Here is a 25,074-nt window from a genome sequence, read left to right on the forward strand (position 1 = left end):
ACACAGCTTCACAGAACAAGCCAAGGAAACTTCCATGTGCATCCTCCTTCAACATCAAAGTCAAAGGCAGGCTCGCCATTGCCTTCAACAAGGCCAGAAGCAAACTTTGTAGGTGATTAACACTTCAGTTATCTGACTTTTGTCATGTTTGCCGAATTAAAACCTATAAAATATTTTGTCCTTTGGTGAGAGGTTTTACTTTGCCATTTTTACTTTTTTTAGCCAAAACTAATAATTCCTTAATAAGGCTCTAGTAAGGAGAGTTTAAAAACGATTGCTAATGACACTGAAAAAACAACAATACTGTCTCAAATACTGAGCAGAGGCACTTTCATAGAAAACAACACCTAAGCATAAACAATTGATTAAACAGTAATCTCCCACGCTGTATATATCTTTTGTACTGGAAGAAGCAAGCTGCCATATAAGCAATGTTTCAATAAATTCAGCTGACTAGAAAGCTGCAATTTCACAGACTTCTGGAATTTCTCAGACACAGTATTTTTAAATGATTACTTCATAAAAATCACTTTAAGTATTTTGTTAGATGTAAAGTTTTTATACAATTCGAGTAATGAAAAACCTCAACATCAGCTCACACAGTGGAAATACACAGTCAGTCCTTTCCAAGATAAGCACTACATCTCCACTTGCCATTTATTATACTTTTAAACTGAATAGAGAAGATTGCTCTTAAGAGATAGCCCAGGTACAAACCTCTACTATCCAATTACTTATGTAATCTCTTTAAACTTCTCCATGGAAGTCTCCAACTATCTCTCATAAATCAATCTACATCAGTTGCTTTTGTGAAAAATCTTTAACATTAATATTAATACTGTGAGATACTATTTTTCCTCCAATTCTACACGATATCCTTAGGTTCCTTTGGGAAATTACTTCATGTATCATTCAAGCTTTTAAAACAAAACATATCTGCTTGGAAGCTAGGCTTCTGACTCTCATCCTATAAACATCGGTCATCTAAAACAATTTCCAGAAGTATTGGAAAGCTTAAAAGTACGTGCACTGTAATTAAATAGCAGTCAAACTTCTAATCTGTTGAAAATGCCATTGGGTGCCTGCATGCATTTCAATGCTCTACAGTATATTAAATAAAGCAATGAAAACAAACACAAGGAAAATCAGTCAGAATATGTACAAGCATGGAGTTTGACCTAACAAGAGGACAGATTTTCAAGCTCACATCAGTGCAAGCAATTCTTTTTTAGCTTATCTGCAGGCACTCTGCATGGCTAAAGTTCTATTTTAGAAAGTACGTGAAAAGGTTAGGGAAGAAAGAGAGGACCGTGATTATTCACAGTCCAGCCAAAATCTGTTTTCTGTGTTTCAGACTCTGGGGATTCCATAGTAAATTTAAGAGAAAAAGCTGGAATTTCCTGATCTGGCAGATATAACCTAGGGTGGGGGAAGGATAATTCTCAAAAGAGCTTTCAAATGTGTGCTTGGAATTTTGCCGGACAGAACAATGATTGATTTAAATCAGCCATAAAAAGAGAGATTTGATCTTCTGTCAAGTCTTTGAAATGCTAGAAGTTAATAGGAATCATCAGTGCTGTGTGCTTGTTTAATGAAAAATCCATTCTTCTACATTTAGTTCTAAACATTTATAATGCACTTATGGGCTGATCATTTCATGCTTTCAGTTGTCCAGTACACCAAGTATCTCTTCCTGTGCCATGCTATGAAGAACTGAACTTTTATAGGCAAAACCAGTAAGGAAGGTAGGGTTTTGCAATAAAATAAAGCACTTGCATTCCTTCCTAAAGGTGATTGGCACAGCTTTTCGCTGACTTTTTCATTATACAGTAATTTTATCCTCTCCCAACCCAACTCATGTGTTTCATCACTTTTTACACTGAACAAATAGCGGACAAACTCTGCTCTCTATTGGAAGCCCAGGCGAAAGGGTCTGTCTTTTTTTCTGACTTCACTGCTTCATGCCAAAGATACAAAAAGCATTTCATTTTGCCCGCCACATTTTCCCTCCTTCACCTTACTCCTTTCTCTGTGTTAAAATCATTGTATTTCTATCACTTGTATTTACAATAAACAGATTATAACAATGTCTCTGGTTTGGTTTACGTAAATGTACATAAATAGCAGTATCACTTGAAAGAACGAGAGACATGCACCAAACAATACCAGAGCAGTCTCTGGGTACCAGTGGAGCAACACTACTGCTCATTTCTTAACATTACAGCATTTCAACCATTATTAGCATTTCTGCACCCACACATACAAGACACCCTGTCTAGAAGTGTTTTCTGGCTTCGAGAGTCTAATCGTAACAGCAGACATCTTTTATCTGGAATCCCAGAAACCACAGAAACCAGCCCACAACCCCAAAAAACACACAGAGCCACATTCAGTTTTGCTGCTGACATCTGGCTTCATTTGACCAAAGCCTGCAGAAGAAACGCATAGCCTTGTGCAGCGGAGATGAACAGAGTTTGCAAACTTAACGAACAGCGTTATCTTCTTGTTTTACCATGCCTGGGTTGTTCTTCCTGTTGTCTCTCTACAAAGCCAGCTGCTGGGAGATAGACAAGGAAGCAGCAGCGCTTGGTGACCCTCGCTGGCAGCCAAAGAATTAGTCTGGTTGATGGAGCGTGGCAATGTACTGTGCCAGCCGAAAAAAGCAGGCTAGAACATTTTTTGATCCTTTTACTGGGCTTCGGGAAGACAAAATCTCTTCTTTTCACAAATCTGACTAGGAAGCTTAATTGATGTCCAAAGGGCCTTTACCTTATTGACAGTCACTATGCTTAGGCTATGATTTAGGGTAGCCTAAATACTTGTGAAAGGGCTGTAACTGACAGCATGCTGCAGTATGGATAACTGCTTCAGACAGAGAGGACACAGGCAGAATGATCCATGTGGCGTGATGCTCCCGTGACACTCCCACCATTAGGCAGAAAGACCATTAAGTGTGTCAGCAGAGCGGAGTGGGACAGAGTATAGCTTGCAGAGCATGATTCACAGTCACTAGATGCAGAATGAGGTAGAGAAGGGTCAGAGAAATACCTCCGCTGAGGTATGAGGGGATGTCCATAGCATGCAAACTCCTCCCTAAGACAATAACAAGAACTGAAGCACCCCAACCCTGACCTTCGCATCTTTGTTTCCTTCTGGTTTGCTTTCTCCAGCTGCTACATGCCTCAGCAAAAGAAAGCAGAAAGGGGAAAGCAATTTCCAAGGGCAAAGGTAGTGCAAACCACAGCTAGGGCCCTCTGAACTTGGTTTTTTGGGGATCTGCAAAGGCAGGCCTGGCCAAGCATGTCTTTGTGGCCCAAGAAGCAGAACTAACATGAACTGTACAGAGCAAATCATGCTCCTCCTGCCAGTTGCTAACAATCCTAGTTGTGGTGTTAAGCTGCCAACAATCTAAATCGTATTGTGGACTTCAGGGCACTGAAAAATGTTGCGTTCTTCTGCTGCCATCAGCCTTACCTACCTTTTATTTATTCCATTCTATCATTACAGATGGAGTGATACATTTGAACAGGCTAAGACCCACTCTTTCCATCACACTATCTTCTGCTTAGTCACTCAAGCTATTTTCTGAATGAAAAGAGAAAAGACCAAATGCTATGAACAGAGGGCACAGAGGACATGGCAACTGAAGCTGGGAACTGCTGTTGATAAAAATCTGAGGAATTTATGGAGATTACAGATAGTCTTTGATTGGTTAAATACTTCTAGCGATAGGCATACCTCTCAATGCTATCCGAAGGACAACAATTAGATTTCGCAGGAATTTCTAAAGCATTGTTTCTTTTTATTTATTTGTATGCTTTTCCCCCCCGAAAATTTTCAAAGTGTTTCAATTTCCAAACTAAAACCTAGATTTTCCTGTCGCCTTGGGTTATGGCAGTTCAGGAAACAGGCCTAGGATGTTCAGGTACCTTCAGGGAAGATGGCTTTTCAATAGCATCAAGTCATTCTGAGCCAGGAAAGAGACTGGAATCAGATTCTTTCACATTCCAGACCAGTACCTTGACTAATAAGCAATAAAATCTTCCCAGTCTTTTACAATCCCAAAAGGGCCTCTGACAAAAATTTTTCATCAAAACAGAAGAACGGAACATTTTATACAGATTTATAAACACTGCAACTTCTGGAAAAAATTGTTTATTCAAATATTCCAACCAACTTCAACTGTCGCTTTGTCTTACAACATACATTTTCTCTCTTTTCTTCTGCCTGTCTTGTTTTTCCACAGGAGGACATTTCACTGGACTGTCACTAACAAGTAGGACACTACTGCCATATCGATATTTTCAATAAAGTTCATTAAAGCAGTATTGCTTTTGTACACCACTATTATGGATGTCACTTGGAGCTTTCCCTGTGACAAATCTATCTCTTACAAATTAAGGAATTTCCAGTCCATCAGCAACTATTAGTATAATAATTATTCATTACATAATTTACAACTTCCAGTGGAAGAATAATGCAACATGAACTGCAACTTTATAATTTTTAAAAGAAGTATCTCGGTGTATCTTAGCTTGAAATGACACACTTTTTTTTTTAAACAAGAAAAGAATTAAAGATAGAATTACTGTTCTTCCTAAAATTGCCAGAATCTAAGAAACAAAGCAAACCACGGAGCACAAAGAAGATTAGAAAATGCTAGGATCATCAAGAACCCCATGTAATTTAAAGGCAGCTTCAAGATAGCCCCCAATCAAACCAAACATGCAGCCAGCAGGCCAATTCTTTCAAGTATTCATCCACAGGTAGTAATTTAAAAAACAATCACAGTGGTGAATAAAAGCTGTTATGATCTATGAAGTACAGCAAGGTGCCACTCAGGAGAGTTGTTTTCAATCATCCATCTCTGAAAGTGCCTCCTGGAACAAACTTTAAAGTGTGTCCCTTCCAAAGTCACATTTGAAAGAACAGAAAAAAAATCCTAACCAGATGCTTCTAGTACTAGTAGTAGTACCACCTTTAACATCACATTGCAAATAACATAGCCCACAACACAGGTAACTTTAATAAACCAACCACTAGATGTAAAATACATTTTCCTCGCCAAATTCTAAAATTCGGGTTATTAGAAGTACATGCTAACTCCCAGGTGTTGGAGATCTATATTAATACCAAATAGAGCAGAGCTGGTCTTCAAAGTGAGAAAGGAATTTAATTTCTATACTTATGCTTCTAGGGCTGATAGCTAGAGCAAAAGGAAGCTTTAGACCATTTTATAACACTACTGAGGTGGACAGTGGTTCCGTTACTGTAATTATACTGCAAAACCTCCCACTACCTTCATAATTCCTATTCCAATATAGCACATTTCAGTCTCCTTTATCATTGCAGCTACTTGATCATCACCTAATTGTTCCATTAAAGGCACAGGTGTTTGGGATTAAGGACTTCATGTCAGTGTACAGTAAGAAGTACTTTCCTTGAATTTAAACAGATTATATCAACACATTACTTCTCTGAAACTAGTCTTTTTTCTAAAATACGTTGTTTAGTTAATTTGATGATTTAACCCTGATAAGGCCACATTTACCCACATATGCCTAGTAAATAATAATGAAGGAAAGGCCAGTTATAAAATCCTGAAATATTTCTTTTTAGTAATAGCAGGCCAAAAAAAAAAAAAAGGTAATCACAGAATAATGTACATGGGAAGGAACTTCTGGAGGTCATCTGGTTCAAGATGCTGCCCAAAGCATGACAACTCTGAAATCAGACCAGGTTGGTCTGAGTCATGCCCAAAAGCACTCAGGGCAGCCTGCTCTAGTGTTTACCCACAAATCCCAGTCTACACTGCCAACTTCTTTTGAGTCAGTAAATCACTGCAATTCCACTTGCAGTTATTTTTAAAGCTCTTCTGGAATACAGATTATACATTGGCCCATCTGTTTCAATATAATGAACAGTATAAATTCTACCTCCACTTTAAAACATTGTGGTTTCAATTTAAGAAAAATAAACTAATTTTCATCAGTTGCTTGCTGTTACTTTCACATACTTCAAGATTTGTATGCAAGACTAAAGTCAGTATTAATTCAGTACACATTCTGTACCTAATTTATCCTTAGTCTCCACATCATCCAGAGATCACGCTTGCACAAGATAAACTCTTCAGTACCAAAGCTTAAGGAAAACGATCCATCTTCACAGAGTTAAACAAAAAAAAAAAAAAAGGAGGTAAATTCACTTTTCACTGATGAAGTAGTACTATATGCTTTTCTTGCGATATGACCTATAATGGGATTTTTTTTCATCTTTACTCTTGCTTATTTTAAGCCTTTCTACTCTGGTTCACAGCAGAGTTCCTAACAGCTGGGAGGAATGTCAAACAGAAACAAAAGGTGGAAAGGGAAATATCTTCAGCCTTTACTAGCACAGAATTTTCTTCACAAAATCAAACCTACAGTGTCTGCTAGTCTCATTTCTCCCTTTCATAAATTCATCTAAGCATCAGACCACCCAAACTGACAAGTGCCAGCTGAATACTGCCCCATTCATATCATATCATGAACCATTTTATTCTCTCAAAGAAAATTAAAGATATTTTCACATGAAAATCAAATATATCTCAACCAGATAGCCAAAACTGAAATACAGTAACACACCAATTTGTTTCTCTGAAATAGAACAGTGAACATGGGTTTTGTAAAATTCTGGGTTTGCTTCTTTTTATCACAAAAAAAATGTTAAACAGACTGTTGATTATATAGATTCTCTGCCCACTGTCCTTTCTTCCAAATTAGTATCTGATTTCCATTAGCTGGTATATTCTTGGGATATTTCTACAGCAGATCCAAAGGTCTCAACACTACAGATAAAAAACCTGTCCCTAAATTGCCTAGCTTGGACCTTGATGAGCTTATCTACAGCAGCAGGAAGTTTATTTACCCTCTTTATTGATTAGCTCAGAATCCTGAGTTCAATGTAGACATTCTTGAAAAGAAATAGATCGCTCGCCATAGGAATGGGCAGTTTGAAAGATTTTGCCATCCCAATGTTCCTTTTTAACTTCATCATCAACCAATGTCAGGCTGACTGACAGCCAAAGGAGATACCCTGAAGAGATAGGATAGCACTTCTCTGAGGAGAAAGGTCGCACTCTTTGGCTACATCTCAACTGGGAAAGGTGGGGTTTGGGAGTGCTTACAATCTCCTGAGTTGCCAGGCACTCTGTAATTAAGGAAACTTGGTTAAGTACCAGTCCCACCTCTCAGTACTGACTTCTGGATCAGATGGGCCAAAAGAGAGCTACGACCTATTCTGGTTAGGACTACAGTTCAGGCGACTGCGAAACTAAGTTTCCAGGGTATGTATGTCCTGACACACATACTTCTGTTTAGATGTAACCATTCTTAAGTCAGGGCCAAACCTCATCTTGGCACTAGGAGCCACTGTAAGAAGGAGAAGCTGCAGAAAAGATTAGTATGAAATCTCTCTCCCTCTAACTCTCTCACCAAGAGTTTAAAACCAGCTAGTTCAACAATTGCTAGAGATCAGAGTATTCACATGACACGAAAGGTGGAAGAAGAGAGCCCAAGAAAGATTATAAACGTTGTGCAGTGGAATACCTCCAACCAGAGCTTGCTATCTAGCACAAAGAACACATCTACAGGACAAAAATATATCAGGTTTCACACATTTCTCTGCTTACAATATTGTTTGCTTTTAATAAAGCATATGCACAGGTGACTTCCTGTGGAGAGATGAATCCCATGTATTGGTCTAAAAAGCTGAGAAGAAGTAATGTTTCCCTTTAAGCTTACTACCCTTCAAAATTTTTGCAAGTATCCAATCATCTTGTGTTTAAAGTTTAGTATTCCATTCTTAAAAGTTTTTCATGTAATCAAAATACCCCCATCAGGACATCAGCATCATCAAGGCCACATGAAACCTTTCATGATAACTGAATATTACTGTGTTCATCATCAGTGCGACATCAGGTTTAAACATCACTGTGTGTCTTAAACAGATGGAAACTATCCACACCTGAGGGAAAAAAAAAAAGAGAGCGTTCAGATGAAGTTCTAATACTGGCCATTTAAAAAAAAATATCATCTTTTAAAGTATTACAAAACAGCTATTTATGACAGCTTATTCCCCAAAGACCTGTTAGAAACCTTATCTCAATAAGTAATGACAGTACTGCCACAAGGAGGGTCCTCTGATAAATACTGTCACCCCCTCAACACCAGACACCTGCAGTGAAAGTGTTTCACAAGAGCCTCACACAGCTGGCTGAAGCTGCTTAACTATCCAGTACACCTGCCAAATTGAGAATAAAATTAAAAATGAAGTGTTGATCATGGGAAACTGCTTTGGTTTTCCTTTTATTTTTTTTTTAAACTAAATACTCTTCATTACATTTTTAAAACACCAGCCACATTAGGCACCACAACGATGATGTCTAGAAAGAAAATACCTTACAACTTTTCAGCAAAACCTGACTGACAAAGAAAGGACATGAAACATCAAGAATAGGAGGTTCTAAAGATTTTTAATACAAAACCCTTAACTGTTCTGCATTTGTCCTCGAAGTTTATTTTCTGGCCAAAATTTTGCCTGGAAAAATAAAATTTTGATAGCTTTTATGTATTCTGAGCAAATGGGCCAGCCAGGTCCTAAACACAAATCATCAGCCCACCACAGTACAGAAGTCCATGGCTCATTTTAGGTCATTGTAAACCCTACTAGCAAGCGAGGCGCAACAGTAACGAGACAAGCAAACAAGAACATAAGCAAGAACCAAAAAGCCTAGTCTGTATCTCCATAATAATGTGTTTTCCTGTAAGCAATTCACCTTCTCCACCATAGCATCGTTAATTTAGCTAACACAGCAGTGTAACCAATTAACAACTCCTTAGCAAACCTCAAACTTCAGTTCACTAAAGTCTTTTTCTCAGAGTAGATACAAAAAGAGGGCCTAGAGATTATAAATAACAGGAAAACCAGAAAAGAACATGCAAAGCTCAGAAACTTGAGAAATCATCTGTTTACTGCGTAAGTTCCTGTGTACTAAGCCTTACTTACTGCAGTAGTAAACCACTGACAGCACTAGCCTGGCTAAAAGGCTTATGCTGTTTGTGTGCTTTGCCACATCCCATAATTTCTCTAGTCATTTGAACACTATTTCAGGAATGTCCTGGAGAGGTCTCGGATGATTATTCACAGCCATAGCATTCTACTATTCACCAGAATGATTGTAAATGTGTTAACAGTTCATTTCAAACATTGCAATACTCACAACATGACAGAAAGGGGTCTTTGCTCCTTGTCAGATTCCTGTCTTGAATTGCATCCTCTTATGTACAATCATTTACTACTGAATGCTTCAGCAAAATGTATTTTAAATATTTAATACATCCATTCCAAATGATCCTTCTTCATGCTGTAAGCCACTAAAATACCACCTCAGCCTGCTGCTTCTGTGCAAAACAAAGCTGGCAACTGCAAAAGAATGTGGGAAATATGAGAAACTTTGGCAAAACTCCTACTGTCCAGGAACATTAAGATATGGAAACACAGAAAAAAAGACCTCAGTTTCTGGGGCTTCTCTATAGGTCTACATTCCAATCCAGTACATTAAAGGAAACACTATTATTTGCTTCAGAAGGGTGAAATTCAAGACAGACCCTCAGAGATCTCATCTGAGCAGTATCCTGTTTTCTCTATTTCACTCTGACTCCATGGACATTCCAATTCCAGTTTTGGCAGTTTGTCACTCTGTTCACTCTGGAATTTAGTACTGAATAGTTTTGTGTCTTAAACTCATACTGTAGCTTATTTTGCAAATGTCTCTGACAGAAGCCCATAGCACTCCAAACCAGAATTGTTCACCACTGTAAAATTCCATCCAAACTAAAAAAAAAGGGGGGGTGGGGGGCAATGGTAACTGCAGGTCTCTGCACTAAAAGTCTCAAGCAACAAAAATAACAAAATACCATTTAGGTCAGATCCTGCAGACAATAAAACTGTCCATTACTAGAAATGTGATTAAAATCAATGCAATACCTCAGGGAAAAAAAAAAAAAAACCCAACAAAAAAACAATCATATGTAACACTTGCAAGGTCACGCTTGAAAATTTATCACAAATTGCTGTACAAGATGGCATAAAACATTAAGACAGCACTGACAGAATGAGCTGAAAAGGTCTTGATTTTTCTTTTTTGTGAATACACTGAATATACACTGTATAGGTCTTGGGAATATGTGGGACAGATTTGATGGACAGTGGGCTTACGAACCCCTGGGAATACAACCCTGAGGGTACATATGGGACTTAAGGCACATCCATGACCTAACTTCTATTGCAGTTTTAACATCAAATTAAGAACAGAAGTAATGTGTTAATACGTTCCTACCCAGACATCACTTCCTAAAGAAAATAAGCTACTAAGCTCCTAAACTTCTAAAGGCTCCTAAGTTTCTCACAGGATGCTTGCCATATCTCTGTGAAGATAATTAAAAAAATTAAATTACATTATTTGGTGCTGTACCAAGAAATTATGTATACAAAGATACTTCAAGCTGAGTAGTCACAATGTAACCCAAGACAGCAAAAGTGTTTTAAAATGTAAACCAAGCCCCAATTAACAACACACATTTGACAAGAGAAGTACAAGTACACTTAAAGGTGGTCATTTATCGAACAGAAATATCACTTGGCTCACAAGGAAATTTTGTATCGCACGCATCTCAGAATAAAACACAAAAGATTTAATATAGGTCAAAGCAGCTTTATAAGCAACAGTAACCACAGATTATTTCACAGAAGCAAAGTCCACTAGATTCCATTACATGTCCCACTTTCCCCATTGCCCTCCCAAAAGCAAGAGAAACATGCAAATGTTCCCTGCCTTGTTCAGCTCCCAGCTACTCCGGCCTTACTGCGCTATAAACCTTTCCCCATGACAACTGGTCTCCACTGGATCTTTACGGACAGAAACCAAAACCAGCACCCCCTGGTCAGGCTCTGCATTGGTCAGGCTACAACTGGGGAGAGCAGCAAGCACCTAGAGGTCTTACGCAGCCAGAACAGCTCATGAACAAGAATCAAATCACAGGATGAGACTGTAATCATTTGCTACATAACAGCATTTAAAAAATCTAGTTCATTTGCTAATAACGGTATTTTTAAAAATATCTAGTTCATAAATCTGAATTGCATCTCTTTCTTTGACGCACAGTAACTGTTTATTAACAGACATTTTGCACAGGGTTATTTCTAACAGGAATTTAGGGGTTTCATAGAGGCATCCTGTTAACACCAGTGAAAAGGCAGAAAGCTGTAAATCTACCTAAACTTTTTTAGCATAATCAAGGAAATCTGATTTAAGAATGGACTAGGCTTTGAATAAGAGTACTCTTTCTCAGTCAGATCATCAGACCATGAGACAGGCACTTCTGGACTAGACTACAGTTTATCAATCCACAGTGTGAAACAAAGGAAAAAAATCCACCACATTGTTTCCTCATCAAGAGCAAATAAATGTCTTTCCCTGACAATTTTCTGCAGTCCACCACAGACAGCGAGCAAGGCTAAAATGCCCACTTTTTCAGCTGAAGTGGGCCATACCTCCTCTCCTGGAAGTTTTAGAGATCCACACAGCAAATCACCCTATCCTCCAATGACCATAAGTGTCCCAGAGAGTGACAGGCAGAAGCGACCAGAATTGTTCCTCTGCAGTGTGATCCCAATAAAAACACTGCCACGCAGCTATGTGACAGGGGACACCTGTGCTTTGGTCAAACCCTGTTACTTGACAAGGTGTTACTAAGGCATACGCCTGCCATCTATTAGCTAAAAGGCAGGCACCATTCGTCATGTGTCAGGCGTATTTACTGCCATATGGCATGATCTGCTTGTACACAATCTGCAGAATATCAAAAGTTCATCTGCCACATGATTAAAAATACCTGCATCTTTGTCAGACATTCTCAGCTCTATGAGGGAGGTAAGCTCTTAAGTGCGAAGGAGTAAGAACTCTTCACAGGTCAGATCTGGAGGCCATAAGATATGCTTATGTGGACAAAACTGCAGGTTAGCACTTAAAAGTACTTTAAAAAGAAACAGTAAGCATGTAAAGTACTGAACCTTCATTAACAACACAAGAAAGTTGCTAACACAAAGAGAGCATCCTAGCAGGATGTAGCTGAAGTAGATTCTTCTAGATCTTTTCCTCTATACCAAAAGTTTTTTTTAAAAAATGTGTTTCTAGACACTGAAAGCCTGATTATCAGGACAAACAGTATATTAAAGGAGGGCATCCCAGTACGGTTGCTCTTTTTGTTTTTCAAATAAAGAATGAAGTTTCATTTAATGAATTGAGAAAATTAACACAGACATACCAAAGCAGGTCCAATATACAGTATTGCACAGCACGCAGCAAGAGTATGCAGAAATTTGCTGTCCCAAGACAATACGTCTTTACATACCCAAACAATGACTTTGAATACAGTATGTTTTGAGTTGATGAGATAAAATTCCTTTTCTTCACACACAAACAGTATGCAAGTTCAAAGGATAGCATCTGATCTTGTCCTATGAGATGCAAATGATTGTTTCAGTTGACAGAATACATTCTTACCACTGACTGCCTCTAGCCCAGAAGTCCTAACCAACTAAAACAATTCCAAAGGCAAGTTAGCCTTAAAAAGTATACTTACACAAAAAAAAAAAAAAAAAAAAAAAAGCAGGGAGGGGAAGGAATCTCTCCCCCAAGAAGCCCTTTCATTAGCCTTTTAAAAACAAGAGCCACAGATTGACTTCACTGGGTACAAACTTCATTATCACTAGTGATTTTGCACAGAAAAAGTCACTGTGAAGAGCAACAGTATTCAGCAACATTCAAAATGTGCTATTTAAAAAGACCCCAACCCTACACCCACAAAGCAAACCCCTACAAAATATTTAAACAACACAAAAAAAGAAACCTTAATTATTGCATCACTACTCTTTTTAGCCACTAGCTGCTCCTTCCAAATGAAAAGCAAGTCAATCTGTCCATACGGATGACTCCCTCAAATACATGAAGACAAATGGCTCCAGTTTGCTTCACACAATAAAACATTCAAAGTCTTGAATTACACCATCATTCTCGTGAGACACTTTGCAGCAGAGTCTAAAACATATTTAGGAATAGTTGGGGGAAAATGCACCAAAGTCAAAGAATTTCTGATCTACTTTCATACACAGTAGAAATTAGCTATTCATAAGCATATTGTCAACAGCTGCACATTCCTGGAAAACAGGATCTAATTCTGCAACTGTGCAATAAATTTCTCTTCAACAGGATCTTCACAGTAACAAACATCTCAAAAGTCAGTAAAAACTTCGTAATATCATAAAGGTTTCCTGGTGACAGAAAACACGCTTAGGATCAAGAGGTCTGTGGCACTTGTACGGCTGGTTCACAGCAAAGCAAAGGTGAACAAAAAGACACACAAAAACAAAGGAGAATCCCAAAGAAAGAAACAGACACCTAAGGTGATAGTTCTATGGCAGCTAGGCTTGATCTGCAGCTTTGTTTCTACAGCACCACTCTTCCCTTTTGCTCCCAGCCCTGGACTTGCCTCCTGCCTCACACCAGCACTAGTATCCATTCAGTGACACAACGAGCTGATTCTGCTGGAAAACAAGGGGTCTCATTTTAGCCAAATCACGTCCTGGGGTCAATTTACTATTGGTGGCAGAAGACAGACAGGTAAACAGAATGATGAGACAGTCCAAGCTTAAGTGGGCTGTGTTACCCCTCTGCAACCCTTTTCCACTTCCCTTACAAGTTGCTGTAATAAGAATTTACATGTCCCAGCATAACAGTTACGGAATCTTAGCATTGTTTCTATTCATGCCTTTCTGAAAATGTGTCACCATGGAAATACTACTGTATGTTCATTCATTTTCAATCTCTTCCATGAGTATTCTTCTAGATTTTAGTCATCTGTGTGATATAAACATTGTGAAATCTCAAATGCCTATAACATTTAAGGCTAAAAAGAAAAAAGTAGCAAGAAACCCAAAACAAACCTATTTCACAAAATTCAACTTTTCTCTAGATGCTACAAACATCAGTAAGTAGAAGTAGAGAAATCGTCTTACCTTATTCTAATAACCTTGATAATACATTCAAAGCACAGAATTTTAACTGAAGGATTGAACACAAGTTATTTAACTGAAGAGAAACAGGAACTCATAATGTAATCTGTACAGATCTCTGAAGTTGTAAATAATTTGTTCTATTTGATTTATATATTGACCCTTACCTGCAAAAAATGGAAACTTCTTTCACGGCCATTACTTCAAAGTAAAGCCAGTTCCCCTCCTCTGAAAATGTTAAGACAGTTCTGAAGTATTCCTTGACTCAACCATATTGTAGTAGGACAACATCTCTAGCAAGCGGCTCGGCTCCGTTCATTTGAGAAAAGGTCTATTTTCCTTCATGTGCATAAATTCTCATTAAGGCTAACATTGTGGATGACAACTACAGTAATACCATCTTGTAAGTCAAGATAAGTTTTAATCGAAAGAGCTCCGGTAGGCATGTACTACAGACATAGGTCTGGATAAAACCACAGTCTAGACCACTTGCCCCACTTTAACATACCAGGTCACAGTCCTTGGCTTTACCCAGCGGTACATACTTTGCACACATAAGCAAATACTGGCTTGTTAACTTCACATGCTCTGAGATGAAAGATACAGTGCAGCCCTATTACTCCCACAAAAGTAAAGAATAAAAGTGTTATCTCAGAGTTACTGTAGCCATTTTCACTAATGCTAAAATCAACAACACATAGCCCCAAGCAAATGACAGACTGGTTTAAAAAAACCCACATATACAATCACTATGTATTTTAACACAGTCTGATGCTATCACAACTATATTAGCACTGTAATATTAGAATTCTGCTTTACACTGGATAAACAAATGAAGGTGTCAGAAGTTCAGACACAGCTAGTCTCTCATTGCAAGTTCAGTACTTGCATCACGGGTTTTATTTTGAATAAATATACATCAATTAAATAAAAGCAGTTCCCAACCTGTCACTGAAACCAGAACGAGATACCAGACAGTTTCAAAGGGAATATGCACATTCCTGAGCAGACTAGGAGACAGGAACAAATTATGTGGAATTAGGACAAAACCCAGTAAATTATACCACACGATGAAACAAGGCAGAAAAAGATACTTGGGGGGGGGGAAAAACCTGTCGTCCTATCTCACTACAGGATTATTGCAAGTTGTACACCTTGGAGTGTCATCAAATGATCCTCTACTGATTTTACAAAATAGGCAGGTGATTATTTCTTATCAAGGTTAGAATTTCATAAGGTACATTGAGGCAATCATTTAACAGCTCCATGTCACAGAAAACACTGTTCCCTCCTCAGCTACTAGCAAACAAGGGAGATGCAAGGGAAAATGGAAGGGGTATACGAAAGGGAACCCTTCAGTGATGGTTTACCATTAAATTCATTCCTAGCAAGCAGCAGCCAAAAGAAAGGATCTATCAGATAGTTGCTCTAGTTGTACCTTAAATCAGCAAGGTTGAGATTTGCACTTTAAAACAGAATTAAGATCCATCCCTTTCAAAACGTAATGACTAACACTCCAATTTAACATCATTATTCTTCAAAGGACAGAGGAATCATACTCCTACTTGTTGCCTAAACTTTGTTCCCTTCCACCCACCCAAAAGTTTTAATATTTCAGAATTTTTTCCTATTTTAGCTGAAGTCCTGCAATTAGCCATTTCACACAAGACTGTACTTGCCTCAGACACCAGACACTTCAAACAGTAAAAGTTAATTCTACTCATCTGTCACAACAGAGCTTACTACTATGCAAAAAAGAATTGAACCAAACATATTTTCCAACCTCTGATGATGCCTCCCATCACGTTGCTTCATTTTCTGCTTGCCTCTTATTTGCTACCTTTAACTTTTACCAGCACAGCAACTTGTAGGCCTCCTATTTCTCCGAGTCTCCACTGTGACTGGAAGCCACCGACCATGCACCCCTGAGCTATGATAGTGCCCAGAAAAGAGACAGGATGGAAGTCCCCCTGCTCAAGTAACTTCAGCCTCAGCATCGTTCCTCCTCACAGCCTCTGCTGTTCAAAGGACAAGAATGAAAAACTAAGGAGCAAAGTGCCCTTCTTTTTCTAAGGGATAATAACACCCAACATTTAATTGCTGCAACCTAATAAATGTTCTAATTCAGACAAATCTTGCATTTGGATTCTGACTGCATCTGATTACAGAATTCCATGAGAAAAATCGTAGTGTTTTCCCCTCCCCAAAAGATGAAAGCAGCAATGGAAACTGCATTCCCTCTCCACATCACCACGAAGGAAACTCTTTCATAATCTCTTAACTCAAAGTTCTCTGGTTTCTGCACATCTGATGCTTCTCAAGCACTTTTTTGGTTACAGAGTTAGCAAAAACTCCAGAAACATTCTAGCAAAAGTATACTAAAAACTATTTCAAATGTACAAATATTGTAAACAGATTTTTCTCCTCAGTGGAAAGAGAAGTTAAAAGTGGGCAGAAAGAATGGACAGTTTTGACCATTGGACATAAGCAGCTCACTCCTTACAGCTCTGACAGGAGTGCAGAGAAACATTTAAATAAGGATCACTTGTAGCTTCAGAATTTGTCATGTAGGACTCTTTTAAGGCAAGCTATGAAGAAAAAATTATGTATATATATATACACACACACATTTTGAGTCAGTGGTGATCAGCAGTGGAGCATGGCCAATTTACTATGAAGAAACCAAGATACGTGAAGCCCTGCATTCCTGGCGAGAAAACCAAACACCATCCGACTGCTTAAGAATTCAGAGTACTGAGATTCCTGTCTCCTATTCTGCTCCTCCTTGATGCTCTACTCTTGGTTCCACTAAGGGATATAACAAACATGAGGCCTACTTAAAACATGTTGAACAATGGAAAAAAGAAAAAAAAATCCTTTTCAAATTTCTGTGTCCAGTCCAAGCCCCCTTTAATTGTCTATCAGGAAAAAAAACCCAACAAAAAAAAAACCAACCACCACAAACCCCACACCAACACCTTACTGTAACTCAGTATCCCTGGAACTTGAAAAGAAAAAAAGAAGAAAAGTATCAATTCTTCTAACCCTTTCTCACCTTTGCATCTGGCTCATCCTCTTCAGTCCACAGTTGTCTTTTTTGTAACTTTGTCAAAAAGTAGCAGGATACAATTGATATTTTGAGCAATTTCCCTTCTTACGATAAACCAGTTTCAGAACTGTCAAGATGAGCGAGTTCTCAGTTTGCTGTAGCTTGGAGGAGTTATAAACAAATAACATCTATATATTTAGTGAGTGAAAACGTTACTACAATTCCCACATTCTTGCCTTTATGTTTCTCACATGTTATATCTTATTGAAGTGCTCTCTCTTTTGGGCCACCAGTCTTCAAAACAAATCAACACAGTATTCGGAGAGAAAAATCACTGTTGAATATTGCAAAACATTAAAAACCTCTGAGCTTCCACAACACTCCTAAAACACAACAAGCCAAGTCACTCTTGCCCTTACAAGTGTGAGATTCTCTAATGTCAATGGGATTACTCAGATAAATGAAGTGGGCAACACTGAAAACTGAGCCCCAAGCTTGAAGTTGATGGGAGGTTTCTTTCACAGCTGTACACAAGGCTATCATTATATTAACAGGCCTGCACCACATAAGCAGTAACAAATACACATACTATCAGAGCAGTCTAGAAAAGCACAAGAGAAAGCATCACCATGTTTACAAAAAAAAAAAAAAAGGGGGGGGGCAACTCCCCCAGCATCTTCCAAGAAGCTTTGAAATATGGCATTTTCAACTGTCAGTTTACTTCTAGACATGAATATTTCAAACCAGTAACAAAGAGGTTCCTAATTGTACTCAAATACACCTGGCAACCAACAGACATATGGCTGATGTCTCACAGCACTAGTCTTCAGTATTTTTATCTTCTAATTCAAAGAGGATACAAATTATTTTAAAATATTGAGCGTGACTTTTCTGTGTAATCATCCAGGGAATGCAGTGTAACAACAGCAGAAGGAATATTGTCTATAAAAACTTACCCATTCTACACTTGCTTTGCCAATGAAAAGTTTCAGGAACCCACGTACTATAATATTCCACAAGTACATTTTGAAAGCTTTATGACCTCCATCAGAGAAAATAGCTGGGGGGGGGGGGGAGTAGTCCTAAAGTATCAATAAAGAAGGGAAAATGTTTTCAGACTTTCTGTAGAATCCATTATCTTCATTTTGACAATTTAAGATAAGTTTTAGAAACAGCATGAATCCAGATTTTGACATACTGACAAACTTGGAAGATCACTTCTCAATTTTTCTGACAGCAAGCCCTAATTATGTCCTGTATGGTTTCCAAACATATATTGTCTAAATACTTGGAAGACATAATGGAATCTAGAGGAAAGTCGTCACAGGACTTTCAAGCATTTCACCTTCACTTTTCCAAACCAGGTCAGCAATACAAATACAGACCGTATATACAAATACTGTAAGCTGCACATTAAATGGGCTTGTCAGCCTCTTCTGTGCAAGCAATTCAACTTCACAGTTAAGCCACGCACACTAAAGCATGGATCCTCCCAAGCACCTAGGGCAAAATCCCTCTTTGTTTGTTTTGCATGACTGACACAGGTCAACAATTATTAAAAACACCACTCTTTCTGTAAAAAAAAAAAAAAAAAAAAAAAGGGTCTTTACTTCCTTAGCTCTCATTACAGATTATCAAGTCTCAGGGCTCGATTTCTCTTTCAGCAGAATTCATTTCAATGATTTCTCATTGGTAATTAAGCTACCAATGAAACAATATTTACCCTTTGCCTATAGGATGGCAAACACACAAGTGTTACTCCGCTGTCTACTCTGTTAGTGAGAGTGAAGACTCAAATGTTTACCACCGAGCATGAATACTCTTGACCTTTTCAGGATTACAGAATGTGTAAAAAAATTTTTAAATTCGTATACTCACAAGGTGGTATTGTAACACATACAATTCAATGTCACATTTGGCTTTCCCTCAATCATACCATCTTGTCTTCGGCTTTACAAACACAAATTAGAAGTCTAAAACTAAATAAAACTTCAAACCCAGTATTTCTAGAGAGAGTAAACCCAGAAGGTTTTACTGTCTGCAGAAAAAAAAAATAAAATAATAACCAGCTAAGAAGGCCAGGTGCAGTAAACAATGCTGTCCTGTACACCTTACCACCTCACTAATATTTACAAGGTATTTCACATGTTTTGAAGCACAAAGGAACGTAAGTATTAAGTTTGCCACTACTGGAATTTGCTGTTACAGCAAGGGGGGCAGGAGTAGGCCTAACACAGCACATGATGCTTGTCAAAACCCTCCCCACGCAACCTACAAGCCTGCAAGCTTTGTCACGGCTACCTTTCCTCATTTCACCAGGGAAATATAAACCAAGGCCTTCATTTATAATTTACTGCAGCTTGTTCCATAAATTTATAATGGCTTTTACAAGTTTTCGCTAAGTAGACTCCACCGTTTTCAACAGCAACGTTGTATTTCACAATACACGCAAAGTTTTGGTTTTTCAGTTACTTTTCAGGATCACTTCGGACAAAACACACGTTTTACAAGAGGTCTCATGGGCGTCTATCACCCACTACCAGAGACAGGCACTGCAGAGCGCCAGAACCCGGCCGAGCTGAGCGAGCGGCCCCGGTGACTCCGTGCGAGCCGCCTTCCAGCCGGTTACCGCACCCGCTGCGGACCTTCCGAGGCGGTTTCGCCCGTTTGCAGCGCTCAGAGCCGGCCGGGGCAGCGAGCACCCCGCGCTGCGGCCGGCGGGGCGCTGCGAGGATCCGGGCTTGCCGCGGCCTAGCGAGCACACGAGGCCTCCCGCAGCCCCAGCTCCTCTCCCCGGCAGCGCCGAGCGCTCCGGCCGGGCGGGCCGCGGGGCAGGCGCTCCCGGGGCCGGGGGGGGAGCCGGGCCGGGAGGGACAGGCGTCCGGGATGCTCCGCCAGCCGGGAGGGAGGCGGCCCCTCTCCGCGGCGCCCCGGGGAGAGGGTGGCCGGGAGCCAGCACCTCTGGTTTAGGAGGGACTCGCAAACTTCTGTACCTGCCGGGAACTCCCCAGACGCCAGCGACCCCCGTCGCCTCCGGGAAGAGCGCTACAGGCTCCACACACGCCACACCACCTCCCCCCCCCTCTCGCCCGCCCCGAATCAACTCACGCAACGAGCTTAAACACAGGCTGCACCCCTGCCGACGGGCAGGAGAGCACGGCGTGCCCAGCTGCGAACAGGGGCTACTCCTGCTTCCCCCGTCCCGAGCGGGGGACCCTCCGGTGCAACTCTCCCCCCCCCCCCCCCCCCCCCGCCCCGCGACGGGGCTGCCTCAGCGGTGAGGGGGCTGCCTCAGCGGTGAGGGGCCCGGCAGCGCCGCTCCCAGCCCACCCCCCACCCCCCGCCCCGGGCCTCGCCACCCACCTGTCCCGGGGGTCGATCCAGCTGGTCTGCTTGGTGTTGTGGTCGATGTAGAAGACTTTGCCGTCGTAATCCCACGCCTCCTCCCAGCCATCGGGTAAGGGGAGCTGCCCATTCCCCGCTTTCCTAGGCATGGTCGGGCGGCGGGGGTAGCTGCTCCATAGGGACTGAAAGAAAGACGGGAAGCGGGAAAAGCCCCCACCGCAGCCGGGGGGACGGGGAAGGGGCCGGCAGCGGGGGCTGGGGGGCACGCAGCGGGCCGCTGGCGGAAGCCCGGGAAAGCCCTGCTCCGCGGCCGGGTCTCAGTCCACCATGCCTGGGCTGCCGCCTCGCCCGTGCCGCGGCAGCCCGGGTCAGGGTTGCCGGCGGAGCCCAGCTGCCGTCTGGGCGCGGGGAGCCCGGCTAAGCCCCAGGCGGCCGCGGCCGCCGCTCATTAGCATGAGATTAGCATCCATCTCATCTGCATGCACATTCCTCCCGCCGCATTCCTCAGGGTTAACCCTGCCGGCGCTGCCCCCCCCCGCCCGCCGGGCTGGGCAGGCCCGGACCGCGGACCCGGGCCACAAAACGTCCCGCGGCGGAGCGCGTCGGGCAGGCCGGAGGGCGGGGGGTACGGGAGGGGGGACAGGCGGCGAGGGGGTCCCTCCCGCCTCCGAACGAGCTCTGCCCGCTGGCGCGCAGGGGCCTGCCCGGCGCCGGGGGTGCGGGACAACCACCTGAGGGGGAGGGCGACCTCCTGCCGCCGGTGCCCCCGCGCCTGCAGCTCCCGGGCGCTTAAGCACTCCGGACACGTCCCCGCAGCCCTTCTGGGTAGGTGGGAGGGCACGGGAGCAACCCCCCCGCCATCAGCCGCCACCACCGCCCCCCGCCGGGGGAGAGCGGCGCGAAGGGGCTACGGCACGGCGGGGCGAGTGAAGCGGCGCCCCGGCGTTAGGGCTGCCGGTTGCCCGGCCCAGCGTCCCTTTGTCCGCCAGCTTGCTGCCGGCCCCGCGTCAGGTGGCGGCGCAGGCGGGGGATGCTCGGGGGCCTGGGGCACGGGCCCCGGGCACAGGCGGTCCTGCCCCGGGCGGCCTGGCGGCGGGGCCGAGCTCCCTCCCCCGCCCGCGCCGGTGTCCCCGGCCTGGCTTCGCGCCCTGCTGAGCTCTGCCGAAACTCCAGGGAGGCCCAAGGGTTCCTAAATGGATCTTAACATTTAAAATTACCTGAGTTCAAAATCTAAATTAAAAAGGGAACCCTTCTTTAACCCTAGAAGTATCTAAACTTGCCGTCTTTTTGTTTTCCCCTTTTTTTTTTTTTTTTTTTTTTTTTTACCAGAAGCACCAGTGGAGAAGAGGCATACACCACTGGTGCCCTAAACTGTTCTGGCCTACAAAGCAGGCAGCTCAGTCCCATCAAGTACAGAAACCAGGTGTGAATTACTTGTGCGTTTATCTTAGCTTGCCACAGGAGAAGAGTACTCCGGGCTGGTTACCATGGCTCAGCTGATAGCAGGTAACTTAATGAGCTCTATTAATTTGCATGTGTATCTGATTCCCAAGGTTTGGCACCAGAAGTAGAGCACCTATGGGGGAATATGACTCTTTAGTGGCTAGGACTCCTAGGTAACCCGAGTTTTAGTTCCCGTTTCCTAGAATGTTTAATTTCATTTCACTTAAAGCTACTGGTTTGAAGTAACAAAATTTTCCTGGGAGAGGAAATCTGAGACCTAGAGCTGTCCTTTTATTACTATTTTTTAAAAAATCTGTTTGTCTACTCCATAATGGTGATCTTTAGCGTTCAGCTCTATGAATTAGTTTTCTGAGACAATTTACACTTATTAAGTACTGGACTTGTTCAGTGTATAACAAGTTCTTGGATTCCACTTCAGAGGCCGCTTATCTGACAGGTATTGCAGTAACTAATTTACAGGTATCCAGGTCCCGCTGTTGCATCTGCTTCTGAGTAGAAAAAAGTACCAGCAAGATATGATTTTAATTTAGCTAACTGCCAGTCTGGAAGAGCTAAGACCTTTTATTATTTTAGTCATTCCACTTATTTTCATATCTGTTGTATTAAGGTGATGTGCAGAAACTGCATACGTGGAGTAAGTAAGGCCTTGGTAGTTAAGAGTGGAGAAGAACTGAGCTGTCCTAACTGCAGGATATCTGTGAGAGTTCATTCACTTGGGGAAAGCAACAGGATCATTGCCTATTAAAGTGACACTCGTTTGTTTTCATTGAGAATATTAAGTTTCAATGAGCTGATTGGTTTATAAAGTCCCATCTTGTTTTCCATCAGCATAAAGAAGCCCTTTTACTATTAATTTACATTTGTTTCCCTTTAAATAGTCTACTCAATTTTATAAACTTGTTGATAGGTGACATCTTACAGGGAGAAAGTACATGTGGCAGTTGTAGGACAGGGTAAACTGGATTTCCTTTTCCCTTTTAAAGTTCAGTTTGTGTTATCAGTAAGACATTTTGTTATGTAAGTTGATAAAAAGCTATAGAGGATATACTTTTCTTTCTTAAACTAGCTGCCAGTTACTTACCTTTGGCATTAACAAGGAGCTTTCATAAGAATACAGTCGTCTTCGCACTGACAAAGCAGACCTGTTATACAGCAGCAGTCCTATACTCCTGCTCTCTAAATAATTCACACAAAAGAAAGCATGAGATTAGAAAATCTGTAATAAGACAAAACCGGAATCTCACTATGTCAGTACTTCCCCTGAAATTAATTATGGCACTTGAGGTAATACCTAATTCCTATTCTGTGTCACCACCAAGGCAGTCAGAACCACATCTTTGATCCATGTGGATGTGCATCTGATTTATAACTGTCTTTACTGCGGTAAAACTTGTCATCTGAAAACATCAATGTTTTCAGTTGCACAAACAAATGGAAATTGCAGTTCTTAATTTTTGGAAATTAATTTACTGAGGTCGTTGCATCATTGTCTAATTTGTGTGTATATGTTTGGGTGTGCATATACAGACGTGCTTATGCTGCTGCATTGTGTTATGCTCTCCCCTTCCTCCCTCGGTTTTCCATTGTTTGAGTACCTCATTGTGTCTGTATTTATAGTTAGAGCCTACAGTTTATGACTACTTAGAAATTACAATATCTGAAGTCAGACTGACAAAAAGTAGGTAATATTTGCGTAAATAATGCCAGACCTTTAATATTACCAGTAAGAACATTTAGCTTTTTGAAGGACTGCTATTGTTGTATAAAACAGAATCCAATGACCCTCTTGTTTTTTGCTTTTTTGCAGTTTGGATTGGTAGAAAATAATTTCTTCTGCTATGCTTTAATATTTTTTGGTATGTCTTATACAGGAAGGCAGAACAGGTGTTCGTAAGGATTCTTTCTAGCCTAAAATATGCTTTAAATTCTAACGAAAAGTAGTTTTTTTTAAGTATACCTCCTACATCTCAACTGATAACCTGCCTAGCACGTTGTGCTGACATTGTCAGCTGACAGCATACCACAGATTGTTTGGCTTAATTGCATAAGACAGCATAGTTCAGAAGATGTAAGCATGCTTTATTCAAAACACAGAAGGGTGCATATGAAGGAGTTGTCCAAAAGCACGGAACAATGTAGCTATGTCATGACTTAAGTATTTATCAGTAAGTGTGATAAATAACACGATATGCTCAATGAAAAGGAGTTAATTGTTCCTCTCTTTTGCTTTGCATATGCATGTTTAACCGGCCTGGAGAAGTTAATGTTATAAGTAGCACATAGTTAAAGGATTGAGTTAAAGGGAATTAGAGGTGTAGCTATTTTGTGTCCTTTCTGCTTGCTGTTGTCAGCTAGAAGGGGAAAAAACGTCAGCGTGAAAATTCAGAACCCAAGTGCAGAAGTGGTTGAATCCGGAAAGGGGGTCTGTGCCGGCAGGTGCCTGTGCCCTGTTACATAACAAGAAGCATACCCTATTCTAGTCAGTACTAATGTAGTTAATCTCCTGATACTCTTTGCTTGCTGCTTCTTTCACAGTAAATCTGTTCCTGGGACTGACTGTGATCAAAACCGGCATGTTTGTACCCTGTCCTTCCATAACAAGAGACTCCCTTAACTTAATGATCCACTAGAGTGATGTCCCAGAAGAAATTTACAGCTGTTACAGCTCTAACTTGTACTACCCACAAATGGCTCTGAATCAAGAGCCGCAGCTGTCTCCCTGAAAGTCTACAGTTCTGTCTCCACTGCTTTCAAACAGAATTTGAGTGCAGAATGAATTATGGAGTATGGTGACAGAATTAATTTCTCAAAACATCTGACAAAAATGGTGGAAAGTATGTATTGGTTATGTTGGGTTTTTTTTAGACACTTAAGCCACAGTACACAAAACAAGTCTGACTTCCCTCATATACAGCTACTGTAGAACTCTCAAAAATACTGTTTTCAGCATTATAAATATCTGTTCAACAACAGTGAATTTTATCTGACATCAATATTTTTTTTTTAAAAAAGCACCACCAAAAAATAGGACTCCTTTATGCAGTGAGATTTTTAGTTTTAAAAAGGGTTTACATTACAAAGTCCTGTGAAGAAAAACAGCGTAC

The 25,074-nt window shown here is 41.1% G+C and overlaps 2 protein-coding genes across 5 annotated transcripts in view; one reads left to right on the forward strand and one right to left on the reverse strand.

Annotated features, from left to right (window-relative positions):
* WWC2 (WW and C2 domain containing 2) overlaps positions 1–20,993 on the reverse strand; it is a 104,788-nt gene extending 83,795 nt beyond the window's left edge. Inside the window, exon 1 of one of the 3 annotated variants that reach the window (XM_037399024.1) lies at positions 20,525–20,993. In XM_037399024.1, the coding sequence (XP_037254921.1) occupies positions 20,525–20,655 (131 nt within the window). In that variant the 5' untranslated portion in view covers positions 20,656–20,993. Of the gene's footprint in view, positions 1–11,933; positions 12,035–20,524 lie in introns of those variants that run through there. The other 2 variants (XM_037399014.1, XM_037399060.1) reach the window with 2 other exon arrangements.
* The window catches only part of DCTD (dCMP deaminase), a 67,358-nt gene continuing 62,813 nt past the window's right edge, over positions 20,530–25,074 (forward strand). Inside the window, exons 1-2 of one of the 2 annotated variants that reach the window (XM_037399227.1) lie at positions 20,530–20,618; positions 21,836–22,012. The gene's annotated coding sequence lies outside the window, so the exon portion shown is untranslated. Of the gene's footprint in view, positions 20,619–21,147; positions 21,332–21,835; positions 22,013–25,074 lie in introns of those variants that run through there. The other variant, XM_037399237.1, reaches the window with a different exon arrangement.

The sequence above is a fragment of the Falco rusticolus genome, chromosome 1 (assembly GCF_015220075.1).
Source record: "Falco rusticolus isolate bFalRus1 chromosome 1, bFalRus1.pri, whole genome shotgun sequence".
NCBI classification, from domain to species: domain Eukaryota; kingdom Metazoa; phylum Chordata; class Aves; order Falconiformes; family Falconidae; genus Falco; species Falco rusticolus.